This window comes from Coloeus monedula (genome assembly GCF_965178545.1).
Source record: "Coloeus monedula genome assembly, chromosome: 24".
In the NCBI taxonomy this organism is placed as follows: Eukaryota; Metazoa; Chordata; class Aves; order Passeriformes; family Corvidae; genus Coloeus; species Coloeus monedula.
Window position 1 is genome coordinate 7,233,236 of NC_138804.1, and position 21,585 is coordinate 7,254,820.

General features: G+C 45.6%; 1 protein-coding gene across 3 annotated transcripts; it reads left to right on the top strand.

The window, feature by feature from the left end:
• The first annotated feature begins 4,738 nt into the window (after positions 1-4,738).
• On the top strand, positions 4,739-21,461 carry TRNAU1AP (tRNA selenocysteine 1 associated protein 1). 3 transcript variants are annotated; one of them, XM_082296750.1, is made up of 10 exons: positions 4,784-4,855; positions 7,692-7,768; positions 7,887-7,984; positions 8,711-8,810; positions 11,285-11,337; positions 11,949-12,080; positions 15,200-15,319; positions 16,742-16,904; positions 17,803-17,836; positions 20,041-21,461. In XM_082296750.1, the coding sequence occupies exons 3-10, from the start codon at positions 7,899-7,901 to the stop codon at positions 20,175-20,177; spliced, it is 825 nt and encodes a 274-aa protein (XP_082152876.1). In that variant the 5' UTR covers positions 4,784-4,855; positions 7,692-7,768; positions 7,887-7,898; the 3' UTR covers positions 20,178-21,461. The 3 variants fall into 3 exon arrangements, with proteins under 3 accessions (XP_082152875.1, XP_082152877.1, XP_082152876.1); XM_082296749.1 differs by lacking the exon at positions 7,692-7,768 and having other exon boundaries at positions 4,739-4,855; XM_082296751.1 differs by lacking the exons at positions 7,692-7,768; positions 15,200-15,319 and having other exon boundaries at positions 4,739-4,855.
• The last annotated feature ends 124 nt before the right edge of the window (positions 21,462-21,585 follow it).

Here is a 21,585-nt window from a genome sequence, read left to right on the forward strand (position 1 = left end):
CAGTGAAGAACAAACTGAGCACTCCACACACTGGTTGGAGCTTGGCCAAACTGGAATGCAAAGAAAGTGCTTTTAACTGCATTTTACAGAAGGGATTAAGAGAAAAGAGCCCTGATTTACCCCCTTAACTCCAGGCATCTTTTTGATGTGCTTCAATTAGTAGCCTAAAGTGAAGAGCAGCCCTTCTCCCACACATCCCACACTGCTACACACATACATGCACAGACACACACACACAGGTGCCCACCTGAGAGTCAGGGGTGCAGCAGAGACTTGTGCCAGCTCCTGCAGTGAAAACTGATCACCTGGTACTGCTACCTTCCAGCTGTGCTGTTTTCAGCATGGATGCCCTGATGAATCCACTGTCTCAGCCTTCAGCTCTCCCTCTTTCTCTCCCAGCCTTGCACTGTGCCTTCCCCTGTGCTGGCTCCATTCAAACAAGGCACTTGCATGACCCACTGGGTTTTCTGTTGCCTTAGAATCGATTTGAACAGACTGGGGCTTGTTTTCAGCACCAGAACTGTTTGTACTGGGCCATTAGCTGAACACTTTGGGATGTTCACCGGTGGAGTGGAAAAGCTCATTTATTTATTTTATCTTAAAACATCATTAGCATAAGATCCCACAGCTGACTGTGTATGGACTACAAACATGCCGACAGATATCCCAAGAGCTACTCACAATCAAATATCCAGACCCAGGATTAAGTCTGTTCCATGGGATCTGTATGGAGGATGTAAACAAACAAGACCTGCCAGTTAGTAAATTATTCCTGTGAAAATCCAGAGCACTCTTATTTGACCAATTGACCTTTTCATAAATTCTCTGAGGGTGAATTCCCTGTATTACCAAGGGAGAAAACAAGGTCTTTTTGACCCTACTCCTGGTGAATTACATCCACAGTCTGAGATAGCCCTTGCTGAATCCTGGTGAGACACAGCAGTCTATGATTTGATCCCTGTGGAGGATAGATGAGGTCTCCAAAGAAATTCCCTCTGAGGAGTGAGTAAGGACATCCCTCAGTGAAGATATGAAGAGGATAAAAACTACAGAGGAATGGAGATTGACTGATGGTGTGGGAATAGGAATGCAAAACCAGCAAGAGGAGCACATGTGTTCCTAGACAGCAAAACTGACAGCCCTGGGAATAAATTCCTCTGGCCCCACTCGCTCATGGATGTGCTCAGCTATTCCTCACACTGAACTCCTTGCGCTGTTGCTCACCGTCATTCCACTTAGAAACCACTGAAGCTGGAAATACATCCCCTTAAAGCAAAAAGAATGGACTGTCCTTGTCCTTCGATCTTGGCTTTGTTGGGGAATCTCACAGAACCCAGAGAAATATGAACATAGGACTGTCACATAAATGACTGCACTTTTTTCTTAAATAGAAGGCAAGAGAGGACATCAAGTCTCTCCCACTGCACCTTGATTATATGCAAGAGACTGAGTCTGGATAAAAAAGCTAGAAGGCACAAATGTATCAATATGAGCCTTTACTACAACATCTTTCAAAAATACCACTGGCACCTAGAAATCGATCAGAAATTATTTTTACTTGCTGTGAGATCATGACAGGAACAGCGAATCATCAATAAATAAGAATGTCAAGTCTACAATAATTTGTAAATTCTACATTGAAAAAGACCCCAGATCTCTACATCACTATGAGCTGCATTATCTTTGTAATGAAGAGATGGATTTGATCAAATTTTAAGACATACTATCTCATGCAATAATGGAAAACAGATTCAATGGCATATTTTCTTCTGGATTACTTCAATTGCTTTCAGAATCTCAGAAGCTATTCCAAACTCAAAAGTTTTGCTTTATGTTTTGTTTTGTTTATCATTTCAATTATCCCTGGCCAAATTAATCCCTGATCTCAGTCCATTGGCTACAGTTGCCTAAGACGAAGGACTGACTTGGACCTGCAAGACCAACAAAGGGAAGGTTCTAACACAGTAACATCCAGTACTGAGGGCACAAAACCCATTTGAGTCAGTTTCAAGGGCAAGCTAAAACCAGCAAATACAAATTAAAATCTCCCAGGCCAGATTCTCAAGATCAAAACCATCTATTTTAAAAGTTGAAACCAGTCAGGGCCTCCTCCTGGGAGGTACTGAGTGACCCTTAACTCCAATCAAAGTTACCAAGAGTTCAAAGACCTCTGAAGCCTGCAGGACTGGTGCCTCCAACAGGCTACAGCTCCCAGAGACCAGGTGAAATTGGGCTCAGGGATCACCTTTCCAGTGGATTCCAGTAAACACTAATTAGAATTTACTCAGCAGTTTTTAGGACCAAGTTCCTAGATCCAGAAATACCTGCTCTCCCAGCAGAGGGAACAAGGGACACATATGTTTGGCTTCTGACACACACATTCGGAACAGAGGAATGCCCACGTCTTCCTGTCACGGCCTCTTTGCCAGTTCATAAATTTTTAAAGGAGAATAAACAGTTTTTCACATAATAACATGCTCCTGGCACTGTTTTTGCTCTGTCACAAGGTTAAGAGCATAAACAGCAGTCACTTCAGATATAACACTGAATACAAACTTCTTGTCTTCTCCGGGTCCAACACAATCACAACCTTCTGCATTTTCATTGCCCAGCATCCATCTCTATGGATTATCCTAGGAAAAGCAAATTTTGTGTTATTCTGTTGGAAGGAAAAAAACAGAAAGGGGTTATTAAAGGCACTGGACTCACTTCATCAAATGACAAAGAACTACTGAGTTTTATAAGTAATAACAGAGAATGAGCGACAGCTTTGTGGGCTCTGCAGAGGAGAGCTCCAAGTTAACCAGTGGATAAATTGCCATGCCGGGAAAATAAAACCATTCTGGAAGCTGACACCTGAAAGGCAGACACAGCAGGGGCTTCAAAGGGGGTGAGTTTGCAAGAGACCAGGTTGCCAGTGACACCAAGGCACAAAAAGTGCAACTTGACAACCCAAGGTCTTCATTCAGCCGAGTTCTCAGCTGTGGGTCTTGCTGCCTTTCTGATTTCATGCTAGATTTTACCTTTCAGGGAAGAACTTGGAAAAAATGACCTGAGGGTGCTCTAGGGACTCAGAAAACACATAAACTCATGTCGTGCACCCGCCAAGACTTGATATTCTAGAGCAGCCAATACTGGCCGTGCTGCAGCGTGATGAGAGATGCAGATCCTGCTCAGAATGAGGATGAAGGATTCTCACAGTCTCCTACGGGAATGTAGGAAGGATCAAATGTTCAACATACGCTTTGTCCGCAAGGGAAAGCAGAGCGAAGAATTCTCCCTTCCGCTCCCGGTGGGTTTCAGGCATTAGTGATGGAAGAGGGATGTTGCAGGGCAAGATTTGAGCGGACACTCACACAACACTTGGGAAGGAGTTCCAGAATTGGCTCCATCACGCGAGGCTGCCCAGTGCCTGCACCGGAAAACCTCCACCCGACACCGGCGGGCTCTTGCTGCCCTCTCCCGGGATACGACCGGCGGAGCCACCGCCCGGCTCGCCCGGAGCCCGAACCGCCGCGGCGAAAATGGCGCGGAGGCTTTTGAGTGTCCCTGTCGCCAGGAGCTGGATTTATGGCGTGCGGCAGCGCCTGCACAACCACAGCCAGGGATTCAGCCCATGCCTGGCGTTCCGTAACAGGGCACAGGACTCACCCGTGACGGGAGATGCCGAAATTCCAACCGGCACTCGGGATGCCGAAAATACCAGCCGGCTCTCGGGCGCGCTCGTCTCTGCGCCGTCGTAACGAGGGGGCTCATCTTCTCCAGGAATTGCCACGCTTGCTGTCGAAGGCCTGCGGAAGTAAACAAGAGAAGAGGATCACACCGTACCCAATCCAGCGCCACGTTCTGGGCTGATGACCCCGAGGATGGATCTTCTGTCTCTGTGAAGAGGCAGTGGTCTAAGCTCAGAGCCCCAGTTCGGCTGGGATTCGAAGCTCCTGATGCAGCTGCTGCCCCGTTGGGTGGAGGGGAGCCGGGATCATGGCCTCTCTACCACAAAAAAACAAACCTCGCTACCACAAAAAAACCCCACATCAGGTCTTTGGCCTTTCAACATTGCCAAAAAACTGTCCGACTTTGTAAACCCTGTGCCAGCTCCGACAGCGGTGGTGCCTTGAAGAGATGACCAAAGTGCTTGTCACAGCATGGAGCTGTGTCAGGGTAGGGTTAGGTTGGATATCAGTAAAAGGTCCTTCCCCCAGAGGGTGATCGGGCACTGCGCAGGCTCCCCATGGAATGGTCATAACCCCAAGGCTGCCAGAGCTCCAGGAGCATTTGGACAATGCTCTCAGGCACAGGATGGGATTGTTCGAATGTCCTGTGCAGGGCTAAGAGTTGGTCTCGGTGATCCCTGTGGTCCCTCCCAACTCAGCACATTCTGTGATTTTTTTCTAATATCTGAATCTTCTGTCTCAGCTTAAGGCCATTTCCCCTTGCCTTCTCACTGCAGGCACTGTAGACGAGACAGGTCCCCCACCTCACTACAATCTCCTTCCAGGTAGCTGTAGTTGCCCCAAACCCTCCTCAAGTTGCCCCAAACCCCCGCCCTCTCCCCCCGGCTCCCTCCCGCGGCTGTCGCTCCTCCTGCCGCCAGGGGACGCTGCGGCGGCGGGGGCGCCGCTCTCTCCGCCCGCTGGGGCCGCGGAGGAGGCGGCGGGGCCGGGCCGGGCGGCGGCGGGAGGGACCGGGGGAGGGACCGAGGGACCGGGGCACCGGGGGAGGGACAGAGGGAGGGGCGGCGGCGGCGGGGCCGGGCCGGGGCCGGGGCCGGGCCGGGAGGCGGAACGCGCGGCCCCGCTGAACCCGCCGCGGGGCCTGCGGGAGCAGTATGGCCGCCAGCCTGTGGATGGGGGACGTGAGTGTCCGGCCGGGACCGCGCGGCTTTGTGACGAGGGCGGGGGGCGGCGGGACTGCGGGGGGAAGCGGCCGGGCCGGGGGGGCGCGGGGGGCACTGACCGGCTGATACCGTCACTGACCGGCACCCGCACACTGACTGACTGGCACCTTCACGTCGACCGACTGACACCCTCACACTGACACACCAATTGATGCCCTCACTCTGGCACCCTCACACTGACTGTCTGACACCATTACAGCAACTGACACCCTCACTCTGACTGACTGACACCCCCACACCAATTGACACCCTCACAATGACTGGCTGACACTCTGACACCCACACAACAACCGACAGACTGACATCCTCACAGTTCTGACACCCTCACTGACTGACACCTGGCACCAGCTGACCACTCTCCCTGACTAACTGATCTCCTCACACCACTGACCCCCACACTGACACAGCTGCACAGCCCCTCACACACTCAGGCACACCTAAACTCCCCAAGTGACACTCGCCTCACACACTCCTGTGCATGCTGACATGCTCACACAGGCTGACACACAGACTCAGACATAACCCCAGCCCGACAGGCACATTTGTGAGCAGTTACATTCACACGCATACACACACCCCAGAGTTACCGTCGTCGTCTGCCCGCAGCCAGGTCACAGCAACACTTACACCAGTGTCCCTGGTGGGCAGACACGTGTGGGTACCAACAAGTCTCACATTTCCTTACTCTTAAGAGGCACTTACACACTCCCATACTCACAGCATGTACACTTGCATGCTTCGAGGATTTATCTGCTGTTCTACCAGCTCAGCTGCTATAGGCACTTACATGCTCATATTGTCCAATTACACACACTCATGGTTGTGCTGCTAATTGTGCTCACACTTGTGGGCACTCACATTTGTATGCACCTCTCCAAGATTATCCCTCACAACCTGCCCCCTACATGCACACCTGTGGGTGTACTTACACCCTCATAGGGATTTTGACTCTCCTACATGCACACACATTCACAGGCACTTACACACCCTGCTAGTTCCCTCATTCCTGCCTGTGTGTGTACCTGGCAGGAAGAGCACCTGTGAGAAGCACACTCACAAGTGCTTCTTCACCCAAGGGTGTCTGTCGTGATGCCCTCTCATGTGCACACTGTGGGCACACTCACAGTGATGCACAGCCCACAGTGTCCCTTGTGTGCCCTTCACACACCCTCACTCTTGTGCCCTTGTGTCCCTCACCACTCGCTGCTGAGCATACACTTTCACACACGTGTGTACTCACCCCAGCGTGCTGTAGTGCTCTGCCACCCACCCACACTGCCTGTGTGTGTATGTGTGTGTTCAGTGTGATGTGGTGCCTGCATTGCTGCCACTGTCATACGCTGTGACACACTCACACATGCGGTCCCACTGCTGTGTGTAGTGTCTTTGCTGTCTGACACACGTTTGTACACATCTGTGTGCACTCCACTATGCGTGTACAGTCACACACACTAGCATGTCACAACTTCCCTGCCACCTGTTTCTTGGATGTACGTCTTCCTTCAGCCCCTTTCTTGCAGGTCTCACCAGCACAGTCCTGCTTGCATGTAGTGTTCTTCATCTCTCACGTGTGTGTGTGTACACACAGCCCAACACATCCCTGAGGATCCCACAGGGTACTTCTCTCCCACACGCACACTCAGCACACCCAGTTTGCCACTGTATCAGGGAGTCCTCTACTGCCTCTGCTCATGCATGGAGACTCCCTTGAGTCTGTTCTCCCCTTTTCCCACCCAGAGGGTTATCTGCCACCTCTGCACCATAAAGCCCATCTTCTTTTTCATCGCCACTCTCACAAGCAGGCCATGGCTCTTTGAGCCACACAGACATATCCAAGCAACCTGTTGCCTTTATGAATCCAGCTTTCCTGTACACACACACACACTCCCCCAGGATCACCTTGCATGGCAGGTCTGTACAGAGTGGTGCTGCCTCTGCTCCTGGGACAAGTCAGTTCTGCTTCACACTCACCTCCACAGGGCATCTGCTGCCTTTTACACGTGCAAGTGCAGTATGGTCACCTTCTTTCACATACCGCACATTCTGTCACGCACACAAGGTGGAGCCATCTGGTACCTGACAGACACACAAATACTTGAGGGCTGTAGGTTACCGTGAGCTACTTGTCTTACACAGGTAGATACATGGAGCTATATATATTTCATATATATATATTTTCAGCTCCATGTTACCTGTCACACACAGTGCTCCCCATTTTAATTTTGGTTAGTTCCCTCCTCCAGTTTCTGTTATACAGAGATGTGCCCTGTTCACTCAGGCTCTTTATAGTATATTTGATCCAAATTCCAGCACCATTTCCTTGTAAGGGACTTATCAGTCCCTTACATCACGCAGACACCTGCTCTCCAGCATGTTCACATACACTCTTACCTGCACAGTGCCACCCTCACCTGTGACATGAACACGGTCAGTGCTCCCATGGGCTGTACAAAGCGTAGAGCCGCTGTGGGACGCGATTCCAGGGTTTCCCCCAAGTGCTGCCCTGGTTATCTCCGGGGTTGTGCGAGGCAGACGCAGCTCTGCAGACCCCTACCGCAGCTCCACAGGGCGGTGTCACCTGCCGCATGCCACCTGGGGTTGCGCCACACCTGTGTATCCACAGCGCTGGCCCAGCCTTCGCTTGCACCTGGAGAAGGAGCCTGCCACCTCCTTCTCCCCTGCTCCCTGTAGCGAATGCTCAGTTTGTTGCTGTATGTTTCTGAGTGGCTTTTGTCCTTCTGTGAAGCTCCCTGTTCTCTGAAATTCATGCTGTCTCTTGGGTTCCACTTTGCAGACTGTTGAGCCTGGTTCATGCATGCCTGCTGGTTTTGAGTGGCATCGACCCTCTTAAATGAGTCTTCTTTTTGAAGTGTAAGGGTAAAATCCTTCTCAATAATGTTTTAACTGCTTAGGGGGACATTGACACATATATTCTCTTTTTTGTAGATGCCCTGATCTAACTTACTTTTTTTTTTTTTTGCTTTTGTAGCTGGAGCCCTATATGGATGAAAACTTTGTTTCAAGAGCCTTTGCCACCATGGGAGAGCTTGTACTGAGTGTAAAAATCATTCGAAACAGGTTGACAGGGTAACTGTTTCTGTTTGTTCTCCCAGTGCATTTGGACTGAAGTGTCGCCGTGATACTTCCATATCAGAGTGAATTTTCCCTTTGAGTTTCCCACCATTGCTGCCACCAATATGAGAATATTGATGAGAGCAATGGAGAGGGCACTGCTGGCTCTTCACCCTCCCCTCAACAAACAAGGTTTGGCCCTCATTCTGCAGTGCTCCAGCACTCAGTCAGAGCAGTGTATGTATCTCATTCCATCCCTCTGGGAATTACCACCCCCAGGCTTTGGTCACTAGTCTGTAGTGCAGCTATGTGATGCTGACAGAGGTGGGAAGTCTGACTTGGAGCAATATGAGAACCTTTAGAGTTCATTTGAAATAAAGTGAGTGACTGTATGCAGAATAAAGTCATTTTATTCTTGTTCATTATTCTTTTAAGTGTCGTAATTTCAGTTTTCAGTAGTTTAAACTTGGGTCGGCAAATTGGTGGTCAATGAAAGTTGGAAGTAAACTGTAAGCTAAACCATTTTCTATGTGCTTATGTTGACCTGACTTATGGTAAGTAGGGGCTATCCCTTGAGATCCAGCTTCTCTTTGGTAGCTTATGTTTATACTTTAAAAAGGAACTGTTCTATGTATTGCAACTATAGCAAATTTCCTACCAGTTATCTAAATACAACTTCCCTCCTCAAATGTGTTTTAAATTTATAACCTTTGTCTCTTCTCTCCTGTGTTGTATGTTCAGAATTCCAGCAGGCTATTGCTTTGTAGAATTTGCAGATCTAGCTACTGCAGAGAAATGTTTACACAAAATCAATGGAAAACCACTTCCTGGTGCTACACCGGTAAGTAAACGGGATCAGCCATATGAGAACCAAAACTTGGAAGGGACTGATAGTGTAGAATCTGTATTTTTAAGGATTACAGACAAATTCAACAGTTAGCAAACTGGGATTCTTCTTTGCTTTAGATTTGAAGTTATGACTACAAAACTATTAATGTGCTTGCTCAGAAAATTGTTGAGAAAAATCACTGATTTCTTTGTGACTGTCTGGATAAAATCCAGGTGTAGAAGTGATGTGGGGTGCAGGGTTTTTTATATCTGAGCATTTCTGCTGTTACCAAAGTTGGACTAATGAGAAACCTGAGAAGAAAAAGGAAGAAATTGGACTGAGTATAGTGTATGTCTGCCATAATTCTTCCATCTCTCTCCTTTTGTTATAATCATGGAGTCACAGAGTGGTTCGGGTTGGAAGGGACCTTAAAGCTTATCACATTTCATCCCCTACCATGGGCAGGGACACCTTCCGCTAGACCAGGTTGCTCCAAGCCCCATCCAGCCTGGCTTTGAACACTTTCAAGGATGAGGCAACCTGAGAATTTACCTATGTGTGTTGTTACATGTGTACAGGATGAACTTGCAAGTTCACACTGACTTTTGAGTAACATTGATTTGCAAGAGAAACATGACTTTTAACCTTGCATTGTTCTTGGCCCTTAGCAAACAGAAGTTATTCAAACCTCTTTACAGTGGAGAAGGAGCCAGAGCATTGAATAATTGCAGTGCATAACTAATGTCTCCTGTACATAAAAGCTGGGTAGTTAAAAAGAAGAGGAGGAATAGTCAGAGAGGCTAATTTTAGGATGTTGACTCGAATGTGTGGTAGATTAAAATGGGACGGCTGACACAGCTGTCTGTTGTACCCACAGGAGTTGGCTGCAGTAGCTGGGGTGACTGGTTCATAAAGCAGCTCTAGAATCACCTCAGTTATGGTGTGATATACAAGGTTAATGGATTCCTGTTTCAGAGTAGTTAATACCCAGAGTAGGAAACTGGGAAGTTCAGATTGAACTATTTAGTCGACGTTCCTGAGAGGGTGACGTGCCCCGTTAAAAGGAGTCGACGAGAGGCCTGGAGATATCTGTTTCACGTGTTTGCTCATGATTAAGGCAAGCTGATCATCCTGGATGCCTTCTGTAGTCACTGGAGAGACAAAGAGAGCAGCTCTTGTAAGAGTAAGATAATAATGGAAGTTTGGGTTTGGGAATACCCATCCTTCTTCACAGTTTTGTTCAAATCACTGTGCTGTGTGGAGGGATGATTTGCATACCACACGGAGAGAATTACAGATGTCAGGCAGAGATCCAAAGCAGCCCAAATCAGTGCACTCAGCAGGCAACTGCTCAGCTCATCCTTTGCATTTAGAGACTTCTGTTTACAGAAAACTTGACTGGGGCTCATGCTTTTATTTATTTTTAAATACTGAATCAGCCAAAGGAATAACAGAGAGCCATGGCGCTGGTGCTGTCTCTCTTTTCCAAGAATTGGTGTTCCCAGTTACTGAGTGGACGTACTCTCAGGTCTCTCAATGATTTTAAACCCAGAATATGGCAGTGAAGAGCAGGATCCGAAAAAAAAGATCTAAGTGCTTCAAAATGGAATCTAAATTTTGTGTTAGCTTGTAAATGATCCACAGAAGTTGTGTAGCGCTGTGCTCTAGAGAATGCAAGCATGCAAGGAACGGGATTGTAGCCTAGAGTTAAGTCTGTGCTCCGTTTCCCAAGAATTATTTACCTATCTTTGAGGGAAGGAAATCCATCATACAAGGTCCAGGAACACACTGGGCTCTTCACTGTACTGAACACGTGCCCTGATCTCTAGGGCATTTCTGATTGTGATCTGAAATCCTGATTTCTGATCCTGAGATTAGCCCCTGATCTCTAAGAGCTGATCCAAAGATCTTGGTCTAAACTTACATCTAAGTTGGGCACAAGTTGCTGAAGTCTGATAGGTTGGGGACAGAGAGTTCCAGATGTGCCAGAGGGCACAAATCTGGAAACTTGTTTTAAAAATAAATTCAGATGCAAAATTTAGAGAGGCCTCCAGTGTCCAATGTAGTTCTTTCAGAACCCCTTAATTCTGGATCTTGCTAAATGTCCAGAACCAAGTATTTAGCCACACTTCCAGACTCAGGTTGATTCCATTTTCCAGTGTGGTGGATTCTGGTCTGCCAGTGTTTGTGTTAAATCACAAAACTCCAATAGTGGTGCTGTCATTTCATTTTAAGACCTTAGAATTGGAAGAAATTTAACATTTGTTATTAGTACCTTCTGTTCGGGTTCTGATTTTCATTATTATATCTGTATTGGCACTAAATAAAAATGTGCTTGTTACCTTAACTGGCTGGCCTGAAGGCAATTGAACATGTATCAGCATTAAGAAAGTTGTATTAAATCAGTTTATTGTATTTTTTTTCCTAATTGTTTGAAATCATATGACAATGTTTGAATGTATGGATTCATTTTTGCCTTGTTTCAGGCGAAGCGATTTAAATTGAATTATGCAACATATGGAAAACAGCCCGATAACAGGTAAGTGCTCAATATTTAAATATTAATTTTGCCTGCCTAATGTCTCTTCATCAATTGCCTTGCAAAAAGTATTCAAAATATGTAAACCTGAAGTTCATCACTGCTAGTCTTTAGCAGAGGGAGGAGAACTTAGACTGCCAGTTTTGTGCTTTGCCCTGTGTGTGGCACAGCAGATTTATCCAGTGTCCTTAACGGTATTTAAACTTTGTAGCATCAAAATATGTAATCATATCTTATCATTTGAGATCTATAAATTATAATTTAAGATCTATGTATTGGAAATAGCGTATCTATAAATGAGATATTAATGTTTTCGTGCCATATGAGAAATCAGAGATATCCTGTGAGTAATAAGCAGTGAAATAATCTTTAAATAAAGAGCAGTATTAAGTAGGTTGGTTGTGCTGCTTGAATTAACTTGAAAAAGCAGTGTCAATAAAAATATTAGTTAAGCAGCTTAACTGGTGACACTTTAAAGTCTCCATTAAATGGTCTTTTAATATCACTCTTCTCTGAGTTCAAATATTTAGGCTAAATGGTAACTGTCACTCAGCATGTCCCTTTTGTGTGTGTGTGATTGTATTTAAGAAGTTTTCTTTTGATTTCTTTAGTCCAGAATATTCCCTTTTTGTGGGAGACCTGACTCCCGATGTGGATGACGGGATGTTATATGAATTTTTTGTTAAAGTTTATCCATCGTGTAGAGGTGGAAAAGTTGTTTTGGACCAGGCAGGAGTATCCAAGTAAGTAATCTTTTATTCACTCTTTTTTTTTTTTCACTTCACATGTGGCAACAGGAAGGATAGAATGCAGCAAGGGGGGAAAAAAATTATTTTTCTTAGATTTTACTGATCTTAAAATACAGTGTTCTTGGCCATTCAGTCTGCAGTTTGCGTGAGTTTTAATAGTCACCATGGGTATTGTCACTCCTCTGTCAGTGTGAGGCCCTTTTGTGTTACTGCACTTCTTAAAATGCTGAAAAATGTCTTAAGTAATCTTGAAACACTCCCTTCCTGGACTCTCGGGTGGAATTGTGCTTTACAAACTTTAGGCTATTGAGTATATATTCCTGTGAGAGCTGTACAGGTTTTTATTTCAAACAGGGTAGGGCACACAAAGCTGTGATTCACTGTCAGGTTCTCAGTAGGTGCCTCGTTTGTCTTTCCTGAAAATGTCTTGCCAAAAACAGGTATCAAAAAGTTGGATTTCTTCATGTAGTTAAAACGTTTTCCAAGTAGCACAAAATTAAGCTGAATTTTCCAGATGAGGGAGCAGTTGGTGAGCATCCTTGTTTTCAAAGCAGAGCATGGCTTCAGTGAAGCACAATTTTCTGATATAATACCTGTGAGAATGTTGGGATAAGATACAGGCTATGGCTGTAGGTGCCCCCACCTTCTCATATGCAGTTTCTCAGTCTTAGACATGCTGGTTTGAAGGAATCTCTGGGGGTCTCTGGTCCAGCTCCAAACAGGACTGCAGCCAGCACTAGATCATATCATCCATGAATTGTGTGGCCTGGAAAACCTGGAAATAATTCAACCTGGAAAACAGGAGATAATTCAACCTGTCTGGGCAGCCTGTTCCAGAGCTGCACTCCCTCCCCAGTCATGAAGTTCCTCTTCATGTCCAACCTGAACCTCTTGCAGAGCTGCTCAGGCACTCTGGCTGTTGGGTCCTCGTGCTGTCATTGCCACCTCACCTGGGACTGACACTGCTGGGTTGGGCTCTGCATGCCTTCTGCTCCTCCTCCTCCTCTTCAGTGTAAACCCCGCAGTTCCCGTTGTGCTGCACCTGCTTCAGTCTCTGTCTGTAGAACAGGTGTTGGTACTGCAGGCTGGACTATTCGCTGGGTTTTGGGAGCTGTACATAGGTGCAGACCTCAAGGAAAGGGAATCCGTGGCAGCTTGGGAAGTGGGGAAGGAGCAGGGACTTAGACGCCTGTTTCTGGGAAAAGCAAAGCTGTCTCCCCTCGCAGTGCCAGAGTGTTGGTGCCAGGGGCTTTGTTGAGACTTGTGCAATTGCTCAAAGCTGAGGCAACTGCAGGTGTCAGTGTGATGGGAGAGAGGAGCTTAGGGCTTGTGGACATGCCCAGTGGAGCCCTGGCCCTTCCAGCCAGGGCTGCTGGATCAGGAAGGCCTCCTCCCAGCACCTCTTGTTCCAGACAGGAGAGGAGCTTGGAGTGTGGTGCTGTGGTGCCATGCCTGCTTCTCTGCTTTCTGCTGAGGGTGCAGGTGTTGGGGCTTTTCCAAACTTCAGGGACAGGACAGAAGGTCTGCAAGGAGGTCCTGGCCAGGAAGAAATTATTTCTTTTCACACCAGTGATTTAGCCATTGGTGTGGAAGAACTAAATGTCTGGAAGACTTGGAAGAATCACTGTCTCCCTTGCAGTACCCAGCATCCAACTCCATCCTGTACACTGCATCCAACTCCACCTGTCTCTATTTTGGAACTCCCAGTCTTCCCAGTTTCTCTTAAACACTCCTGGTCCCATCTGAAAATCTGCAGGAGTCTTTTGGCAGCTTAGAAACTTAGTTGGGTTTGTGTGTGAGCACCTTAAACTGACTTAGAAGTTGACTTGCGCTGGATCAATTTGCCATAGTCCTTTGGCAGAGGGCAAGTTAAACGAACATGGGCCTGTGTACAGTTTTGCTTGTGCTTAATAATCTAGTTTGTACGTAGATAAGCCTAATCTTTGATCTGGTCTTTTTGTGAGGAGGATACATCCATACCTGTATATATGTATAAAAATAAGATATTTGGACTTGTGTGTGGAGCTTGCTGTGCAAGGTACTGCGTTTTCTGGGGCGTGAACTGCTCTGGAATAGCTGCCAGTGAGGACCTCCCATGAGTAGTAGGTGATGCTGCTTTCAAAGTAGCACATTACTTGGTGTTTAGCAGTTCACACAGAATAGATAATGCACTGTAAATTTACACCCTTGCTTACGGCTCGTTCTTTTCCCCAGGTAGACAAGCCCTTCCCTCCCAGATTCCTTCTTTTGCTTAGATGGATTCCTCCCACACCTAAGTCTTTGATCTTTCTGCTGCATGAGGCAGCCCATCCCATGACGGGATCCTGGCACTGCCCTCTTGGATGCTGTTGCATTGCTTCTGACTCACTACAGCATCAAAATCCCACGCAAAGGATCGTTGGGGTTGGAGAGAGTTGGAGATTTCTGTCTGGCTGACGTGTAGTGCTGCCACACCACACTGAAGGGTTGTTGCAGAGTCTAGGGGTTCTGGATGTGCTGTCCCTGTTCCAGCTGTGCTCTCGGAGCAGGTTTTAGCTACTTGATGTTAAGAGCTCATTTTCAGGCCCAGTGTTGGAAATGCTGTTGCTGGAAGTGGCAGAAAGCCTATTTGAATATATTCCTGTTGAAAAGTGAACTTGACTGGAAAGCATATCTCATTGACCCTAGGGAAAAGTAGTGTTATCCTTCACAGTGGGGCAGTTTTGGATACGAGCAGTGTCTGTCTTGTCAATCCTGTGCTGACTTGCAACTCTTGAGATTATCAGTATCCTCCCAGCAGGGATTTGGGGTTTTACCACTGTCAGTTCAACGCATTTCAACATGGCTTGTGTCAGCTCACTTCCGGTTCCCCAGAATCCACTGGCACAAGATCTACTTTACATTGACAAGCCCTTGAAAGCACTGCCAGAGCTTAGACATGTGGCTTCAGGCATTTAGGAAGAGCAACTGGAAGGCAGAATCATTTCATCTCTCCCAAAAGCAGGAACAGCCCTAATGAACATTTTCATTCACTGTGTTTCCCAAACCAATTCAAATTTCACTGTAACTAATTTTTATAACGTGGCATGGCTCTTTGGGGTTGGTTTTATGTGAGTTATTCTGTGTCTCTGCAGAGGTTACGGGTTTGTGAAATTCACGGATGAACTGGAACAGAAGAGAGCACTGACAGAGTGTCAGGGAGCTGTGGGGTTGGGCTCTAAACCTGTACGCTTGAGTGTGGCTATACCAAAAGCGTGAGTAGAAGAACAGGTGGACGTTTACATGAGAAATCACATCTGTTTTTAAATGCCTTTTAGTGCTTCAGGTACATGTCCTGGATGTTTCCATCACAAAATGAAGGAATACCCATGAATATGGGGAGCATCAGAATGCCGAGAAGTTCAAAGAAATTATAACATTAGCTCAAGACTAAGCATTTTGCACTGTTTTGAATTGTAAACATTATTAAACCCACACACATGCACACACACTGTAGTTAAATATGATTGTTTTTAAAGCGTATGTTCCTTTGCATTAAATTGAAATAGTCTAAATCTGCTTATTGATGTCTGGATAGCAAAGCTCAACTACCTTGCTAATTCTATTATGATGTCTACTACATGTAAGAGTTTTGGGGCAGGGATTAACTTTTTTTTCTGTGTTTGTTCAGAACCTGATACAATGAGATCCTGGTCTGACTTGGGGCTCGTAGCACTAGGGTAATACGAATCATAGTAATTGCTCCCTATTTGAATAATATTTAGATTTTCAGTGACCTCATAAGCCTTGGGGGGGAAAAGGAAGAGAAAAGCAGAAAAAAGGGGTGTATCATGGTGAGAAGATTGATGTTTCCTTCTTCCTACTTCTCACTAATTTCATCATGAGTAGAAATGGCTTTATGTGTGACATATTTTCATTTTCAAACAATATTTGTCATCTCATTATTTCAAATCTTGATAGGTGGAATCCTAGTTACTTGGGAATGCTGCCACTTTATGACAAGGAATAGGAATTTTAGTCAGTTCACAGGGTATTTAAGTTTATTTTTTGATTACTAGTAGTTCTTATTTCATGAACTTTTTCAAGTCTGTGCATTGAAGACCACCCAGTTCAGAGAGAAAGGGGACAAGTCCTTGCTTAGGTTTCTGTACGACAGTGGCAGAAGGGAGTTTTTTCCATTCTTGCAAAAGAAAACTCCAGGTTTTTTGCAAGACTTTAAGTCTTTAACTCTTCATGTAAAGCAAGACTCAGTACCTTCTCTCAGAAAGCTGCAGATCACTTAACTTCATCCTCTTTATCAGAAAGAAAAAGGGACCCCAGTATCTGGATTGTGGTTCAGGATTGTTCAAAACTGAAGCTCACAGTCCTGAACTCTTCCCTTCGCAAAGGCAGGAGGTGATACCCAATTAGCTCGTAAAGAATGAAAGCAATGTTTATTAAGGAAGAGGAATATGAATACGGGAAAGGGCATTAAATTTAAACCACTTCTTTCTTTATGCAAATGTATGCGAATAATAAATACTGCTGCAGTAAATAGTGCTTCTATTTTAAAGATTGAAATTTGCATGTTAGACTAAGCCTTGTCTTTTTACCACATTGTATCTTAAGCTATTTCACTGCTTTTTTCATACTTGTTCTGCAATATTTGCAACTTACTCCTGCTTTATTTTTTGAAGTAATCGTGTGAAACCAATGGAGTACAATCAGATGTACAACTATAATTACAACCAGTATTACCAACAGTATCACAGCTACTACGCGCAGTGGGGGTACGACCAGAACACAGGCAGTTACAGCTACAGCTACCCCCAGTATGGCTACACGCAGAGCACCATGCAGGTAGGGCAGCACAGAAACACCACGGAGCTTGAAAGGTGGCGTGGGAGTATCTTCAGCTCTGAGAGTCACAGAATGTCGTGAGCTGGAAGGGACCCACAGGAATCATTGAGTCCAGCTCCTGGCCCTGCCCAAGACACCCCAACAATCCTACCCTGTGCCTGAGAGCATCGTTTGAATGCTTCTGGAGCTGGGGCAGCCTTGGGGCCATGACCATTCCCTGGGGAGCCTGTTCAGTGCCCAAGCACCCTCTGAGGGAAGAATCTTTTCCTGATATCCAGCCTAACCCTCCCCCTGACACAGCTCCAGCCATTCCTTCAGGTCCTGTCCCTGGTCATGGAGAGCAGAGATCAAAGCTGTCCCTTGGGAGGGGCTGCAGACCCTGATGAGCTCTGCCCTTAGTCTCCTCTGCTCCAGACTGAACACACCAAGTGATCTTAGTATAGACCTCTTAATAATGAAGTCTTAATATAGCTACTATTTAGTGTTTAGCCCCTGGTGTGTCCTGTTGCCTTATGGGGGGTATATTGCTGTGGTAAGAAAAGGTCTGGAGGACACAAAGGGTCTCTTAATGCGCTTGTCATGGTAGAAGAGTTCTCTTGGTACAGGCAGTGCTCAGAGTGCCTTTGGGATCCTTCATAAGCTTTGTTATAAAGGATAGAACACATCAGAACAGCCACCCCACTTCAACCCTGGAATTTCAAGAACTGCCTCTGTTGGAGGTTTAGTGTGGGGATCTTGCCTGTGGAGTGTTGGGAATGGAACACATGCTTATGTGTGAAGAATTCTGTTGTAGTAACTCCAGTATAAAAGTCAGTCTATGACAGTACTAATCAACAAGTGATGCTTGAAAAGAAAATATAATTATCCACTGTCCTAAGGGGTTTGTTTCTCCTTGCAGACATACGAAGAAGTTGGTGAGGATGCATTGGAAGGTAAGCTTCTCAAATTCTGTATTGAAGTTGTCTGTTTGTTCTGCACTGCATAGAGATGGACTTTCTCAAATTGGCCCTAATTTCAATTTATAATATATCTTTGAATAAATCTAAATCTGAGAAAATTTGTGGATCACTATCACCTAGAACAGTTGCATCTTGGTTTTACTGTTGCTGCTCCTAGTCTGAACCTGGTGAGGATGGAAACTATTTGACTTCCCCAGCACTGAGATTTTAATCTTCTGTAGTACTGAAATTTTTATCCTTTTTCACTAGGGGTTTTTTTTCTGAGATGCTACCAAGAAAAAAGTGGATATTCTGTTTTTCTATAAAGTCTTGACATTTAGAGCCCAGAATAGTTCATTGTGCTTTTAGTTTAAAAATAAAAGGGAATAATATTAATCAGCACGCTGATAAAATATTCCAAGCTGTCCTTTCTTGAAATGGGTCACTAAACCAGATTGGGGTTTTAGATACCTGTAGCTTTCAAGTAGCTTTCATTTATTGATGCAAGAAACTGTAATTCCATGCCAGCAGTTCTAGATTCCTGTCTTGAGTGGAATATGCACTATGCAGTGTATCTTCTCTTAAAAAAAAAAAATTAAAATACATGGTAACAGATCTACAGGATCCACAGGTATGAGTAATGATGTGTGCAGAAGCTCCTAGTGGCTCTTAAAAGCATTCCAGGAGAGCTTTCCTTTTGCTGAACCAAACGTACCAGGACTAGAGTTGGAATATCTCTGGATATCTCTTTTTGTGGTTGATTAAATGAATGATTCCTACATTTGTAGGAAACTGAATTCATGTATTGCCACTGTATCATTCCTTTTCCTTAAATCTCTTCTCCTGTAATGTGTTACAACATGATGTAGCTAAAACCAAACATAGAATCCTGGAATGGTTTGGGTGGGAAGGAACTTCAAAAGCCATTTTTTCCACCCGCTGCCATGGGCAGGGACACCTTCTACTAGACCCGATTGCTCCGAGCCCTGTCCAACCTGGCCTTGGACACTTCCAGAAATGGAGCAGCCACAGCTTCTGTGGGCAACCCCTGCCAAGGCCTCACCTCCCTCACAGGGAAGTTACATGTTTACAAACATTTTATTCCTGATGTGTTTTAGAGACTTTCCATTCATTCCGCTTTGCACTGAGAGTCATTTACTGACCCGTGTGATTGTGCTACTCTGATAACCTGAGCTTTGGGTTGTCAGTCTTGTTAGGTGAGCTTTAGACCCTACAGGGGTTTGGGGAGTCCATCACTGTGCATTGGGAGCAGCAGGATTGGATCTGCTGGCTTGTTGTCCAGCTCCAAAATGCTTCTCAAACATTTCTTCCACATGTAAAATGGGGCTACATTCACACATAATGCTGTGGTGCCAGTGGCACTCCCTTGGTTCCTAACCGTGACTCCAGCTTTGAGCTGCTGGAGGCATTGGCAGACAAGCTCTGGTGACTGCTTGCAGCAGTATAGGACGCTTCTGTCCATCCGTCCATCCATCACTTGTGACCTCACAGTGGAGTGAGCAGGAGGGAACAGGTACCTCTGCTTCTGCTCCTGCCCTTTCCATCAGGACAAGCCCCTTCTGGCAGTGCAGGTGGCTGCACTGGGCTGTGAGGTGCAGGTGTGTGTTCCCTCCACTGGCCCTCCTGCGGGGCAATCACCGCTGAAAAAAGGGATGTGTTTGGATGCAATTAGTCCTTATCCCATTGCAGAGAGATTGACTAGGGCTGATCTGGTCAGGTTTGTGATTGGGCAAGTGCTGGGAATGTTTGGTGATTCACAGAATCACAGAATACTTGGGGTTGGAAGGACCTCTGGATATCATCCAGTCCAACCCGCTGTTAATGCAGGCTTACCTAGAGTATGGGACACAGGAACACATCCAGGTGGGTTTGGAATGTCTCCAGAGAGGGAGACTCCACACCCTCCCTGGGCAGCTGTTCCAGTGCTCTGCCACTGCCCATGAAAAGAACTTCTTGTTCATGTTGGGGTGGAGCTTCTTGTGTTTTAGTTTATGGCCATTGCTCCTTGTCCTGTCAGCAGGCACCACTGAACAGAGTCTGGCACTATTCTCTGACACCTACCCTGGAGGTATTGAGACTTCCCCCATGCTTGTTTTAATAAACCAACTTGTTTACAGGGTGGGTTTTTTCTGAACACCTTTGATGTGTGACCTGTTTTTCTGTCTTTCCTTCCACAGATCCCACACCTCAGTTAGACGTCCATGAAGCAAACAAGCAGTTTATGGAACAGAGTGAAGAGCTCTACGATGCCTTGATGGACTGTCATTGGCAGCCTTTGGACACTGTCTCATCAGAGATCCCAGCTGTGTTATAGCCTTGCTGCTGAGGCGTCGTGTCTGTGGGACATCCTGCCAGTGCGCTCCGGACTGTTACGCTGCCCCTGGATCCTACAGTAGCGAGGGGTGGCCCTTTCCCCACCCAGGTCTGGTACTCGGAATACAGGAGGACTGTGGCCTTTCCTGTAGAGAACAAGTATTGTAGGAGCATCACGGTAACCTTTATTCATGGTGAAAATTAGAACTGCGACAGTTTTATTCCTTTTGTCTTGAGATGAACTCTTAATACTTACTGGGAATTGTAATTTATAAACTTGCAACAAGATGGCACAGGGGAGAGACTCTACTCCATCGTACAATAAAAAAGTTGGTCTTTTAAGTAAAATGACCCTTTGCATTTTGGTTCCTGCCCATCTTTCTGTTTTGCTGCCCATTCAACTGTCTTAAGTCATTTGACCCAACGCTCATGAATGTGTTATTTTAAGAAAGATCATTGTTGGACACCATGAAAATGTCTCAAAATCTTTCTAGTGACTGAGTAAGGTTGCTGTAACTTGAGCATGGGATGAAAGCTTATGTTCTGGTTAACTTAAACTATGATCTTGAGCTTGCAAGTTTGGTGTTCTTAAGCAATCAATCCAAAGAGCACTTTGGAGAGCAAAGATGGAAAGGAGCGTTATAAAACTACAGATTGATGCCTTTTACTTGGTGATCTCTTGCACACCAGGCCTGCTTTTCCACCTGTGTATGAGGAAATAATTCCCCATCAACCAAGCAGTTTAAAACACTTTTTCCAGCAACCATATTTAAATGTTATTTTGTGTATCATGCCTTTATTTTTTTTATTGTGGACACACCTTGATGGTCTCATTGAGATGTTGAGATTTTGTAGTGTCTTCCACTGTCTGGTCAGAGAGAAACTGAAGATCTTGCAGCAAAAACGGGTCAGAGAAATTGCATTGATATATTGTGCAACAAATGGTTGTTAACCTGGAAAGTGGTTTTCTACTGGATGATGTGTAAGCTGGATGGACAAGCAATATATTTAAGCTGATATGTTGCATTAGAGGTGAAAGTGAAAATAATAGCACTTATATACATGTTATAAGCCCTTTTTCAGGCTTTTGTGCCTTAAACTCTTGGAGAAATAGGAACAGAGAAACTACCTGTAATAAATGTCTATCCAAGGAATAGTTTGGTAACTGGAGTTGCTACTGCAGAGCATTTCGTTGCCTCCCTGCCCATGTTGATGCAGAGATTTACCACAAAATTTAAATACTTTGATAAAGCTACTTCTACTACACCTTTGTTTGTGTTCATAATTATGACGTATTTGTCAGTCTGTGGTCTTTTTTATCAACTGGAAGTGGGAATGTGATGGGAATGGTGATGTGACTGGAGTTAGGTTATTCCTAACGAGTGGAGCTAGAGGACTGCATTCTCATC

Excerpts from the sequence above, each read along its gene's own strand:
- TRNAU1AP (XM_082296749.1), top strand. The coding sequence starts at position 4,829 with ATGGCCGCCAGCCTGTGGATGGGGGAC. Across the intron at positions 12,081-15,199 it reads GACCAGGCAGGAGTATCCAA|AGGTTACGGGTTTGTGAAAT; the intron begins GTAAGTAATCTT and ends GTGTCTCTGCAG. Across the intron at positions 16,905-17,802 it reads ACACGCAGAGCACCATGCAG|ACATACGAAGAAGTTGGTGA; the intron begins GTAGGGCAGCAC and ends TTCTCCTTGCAG.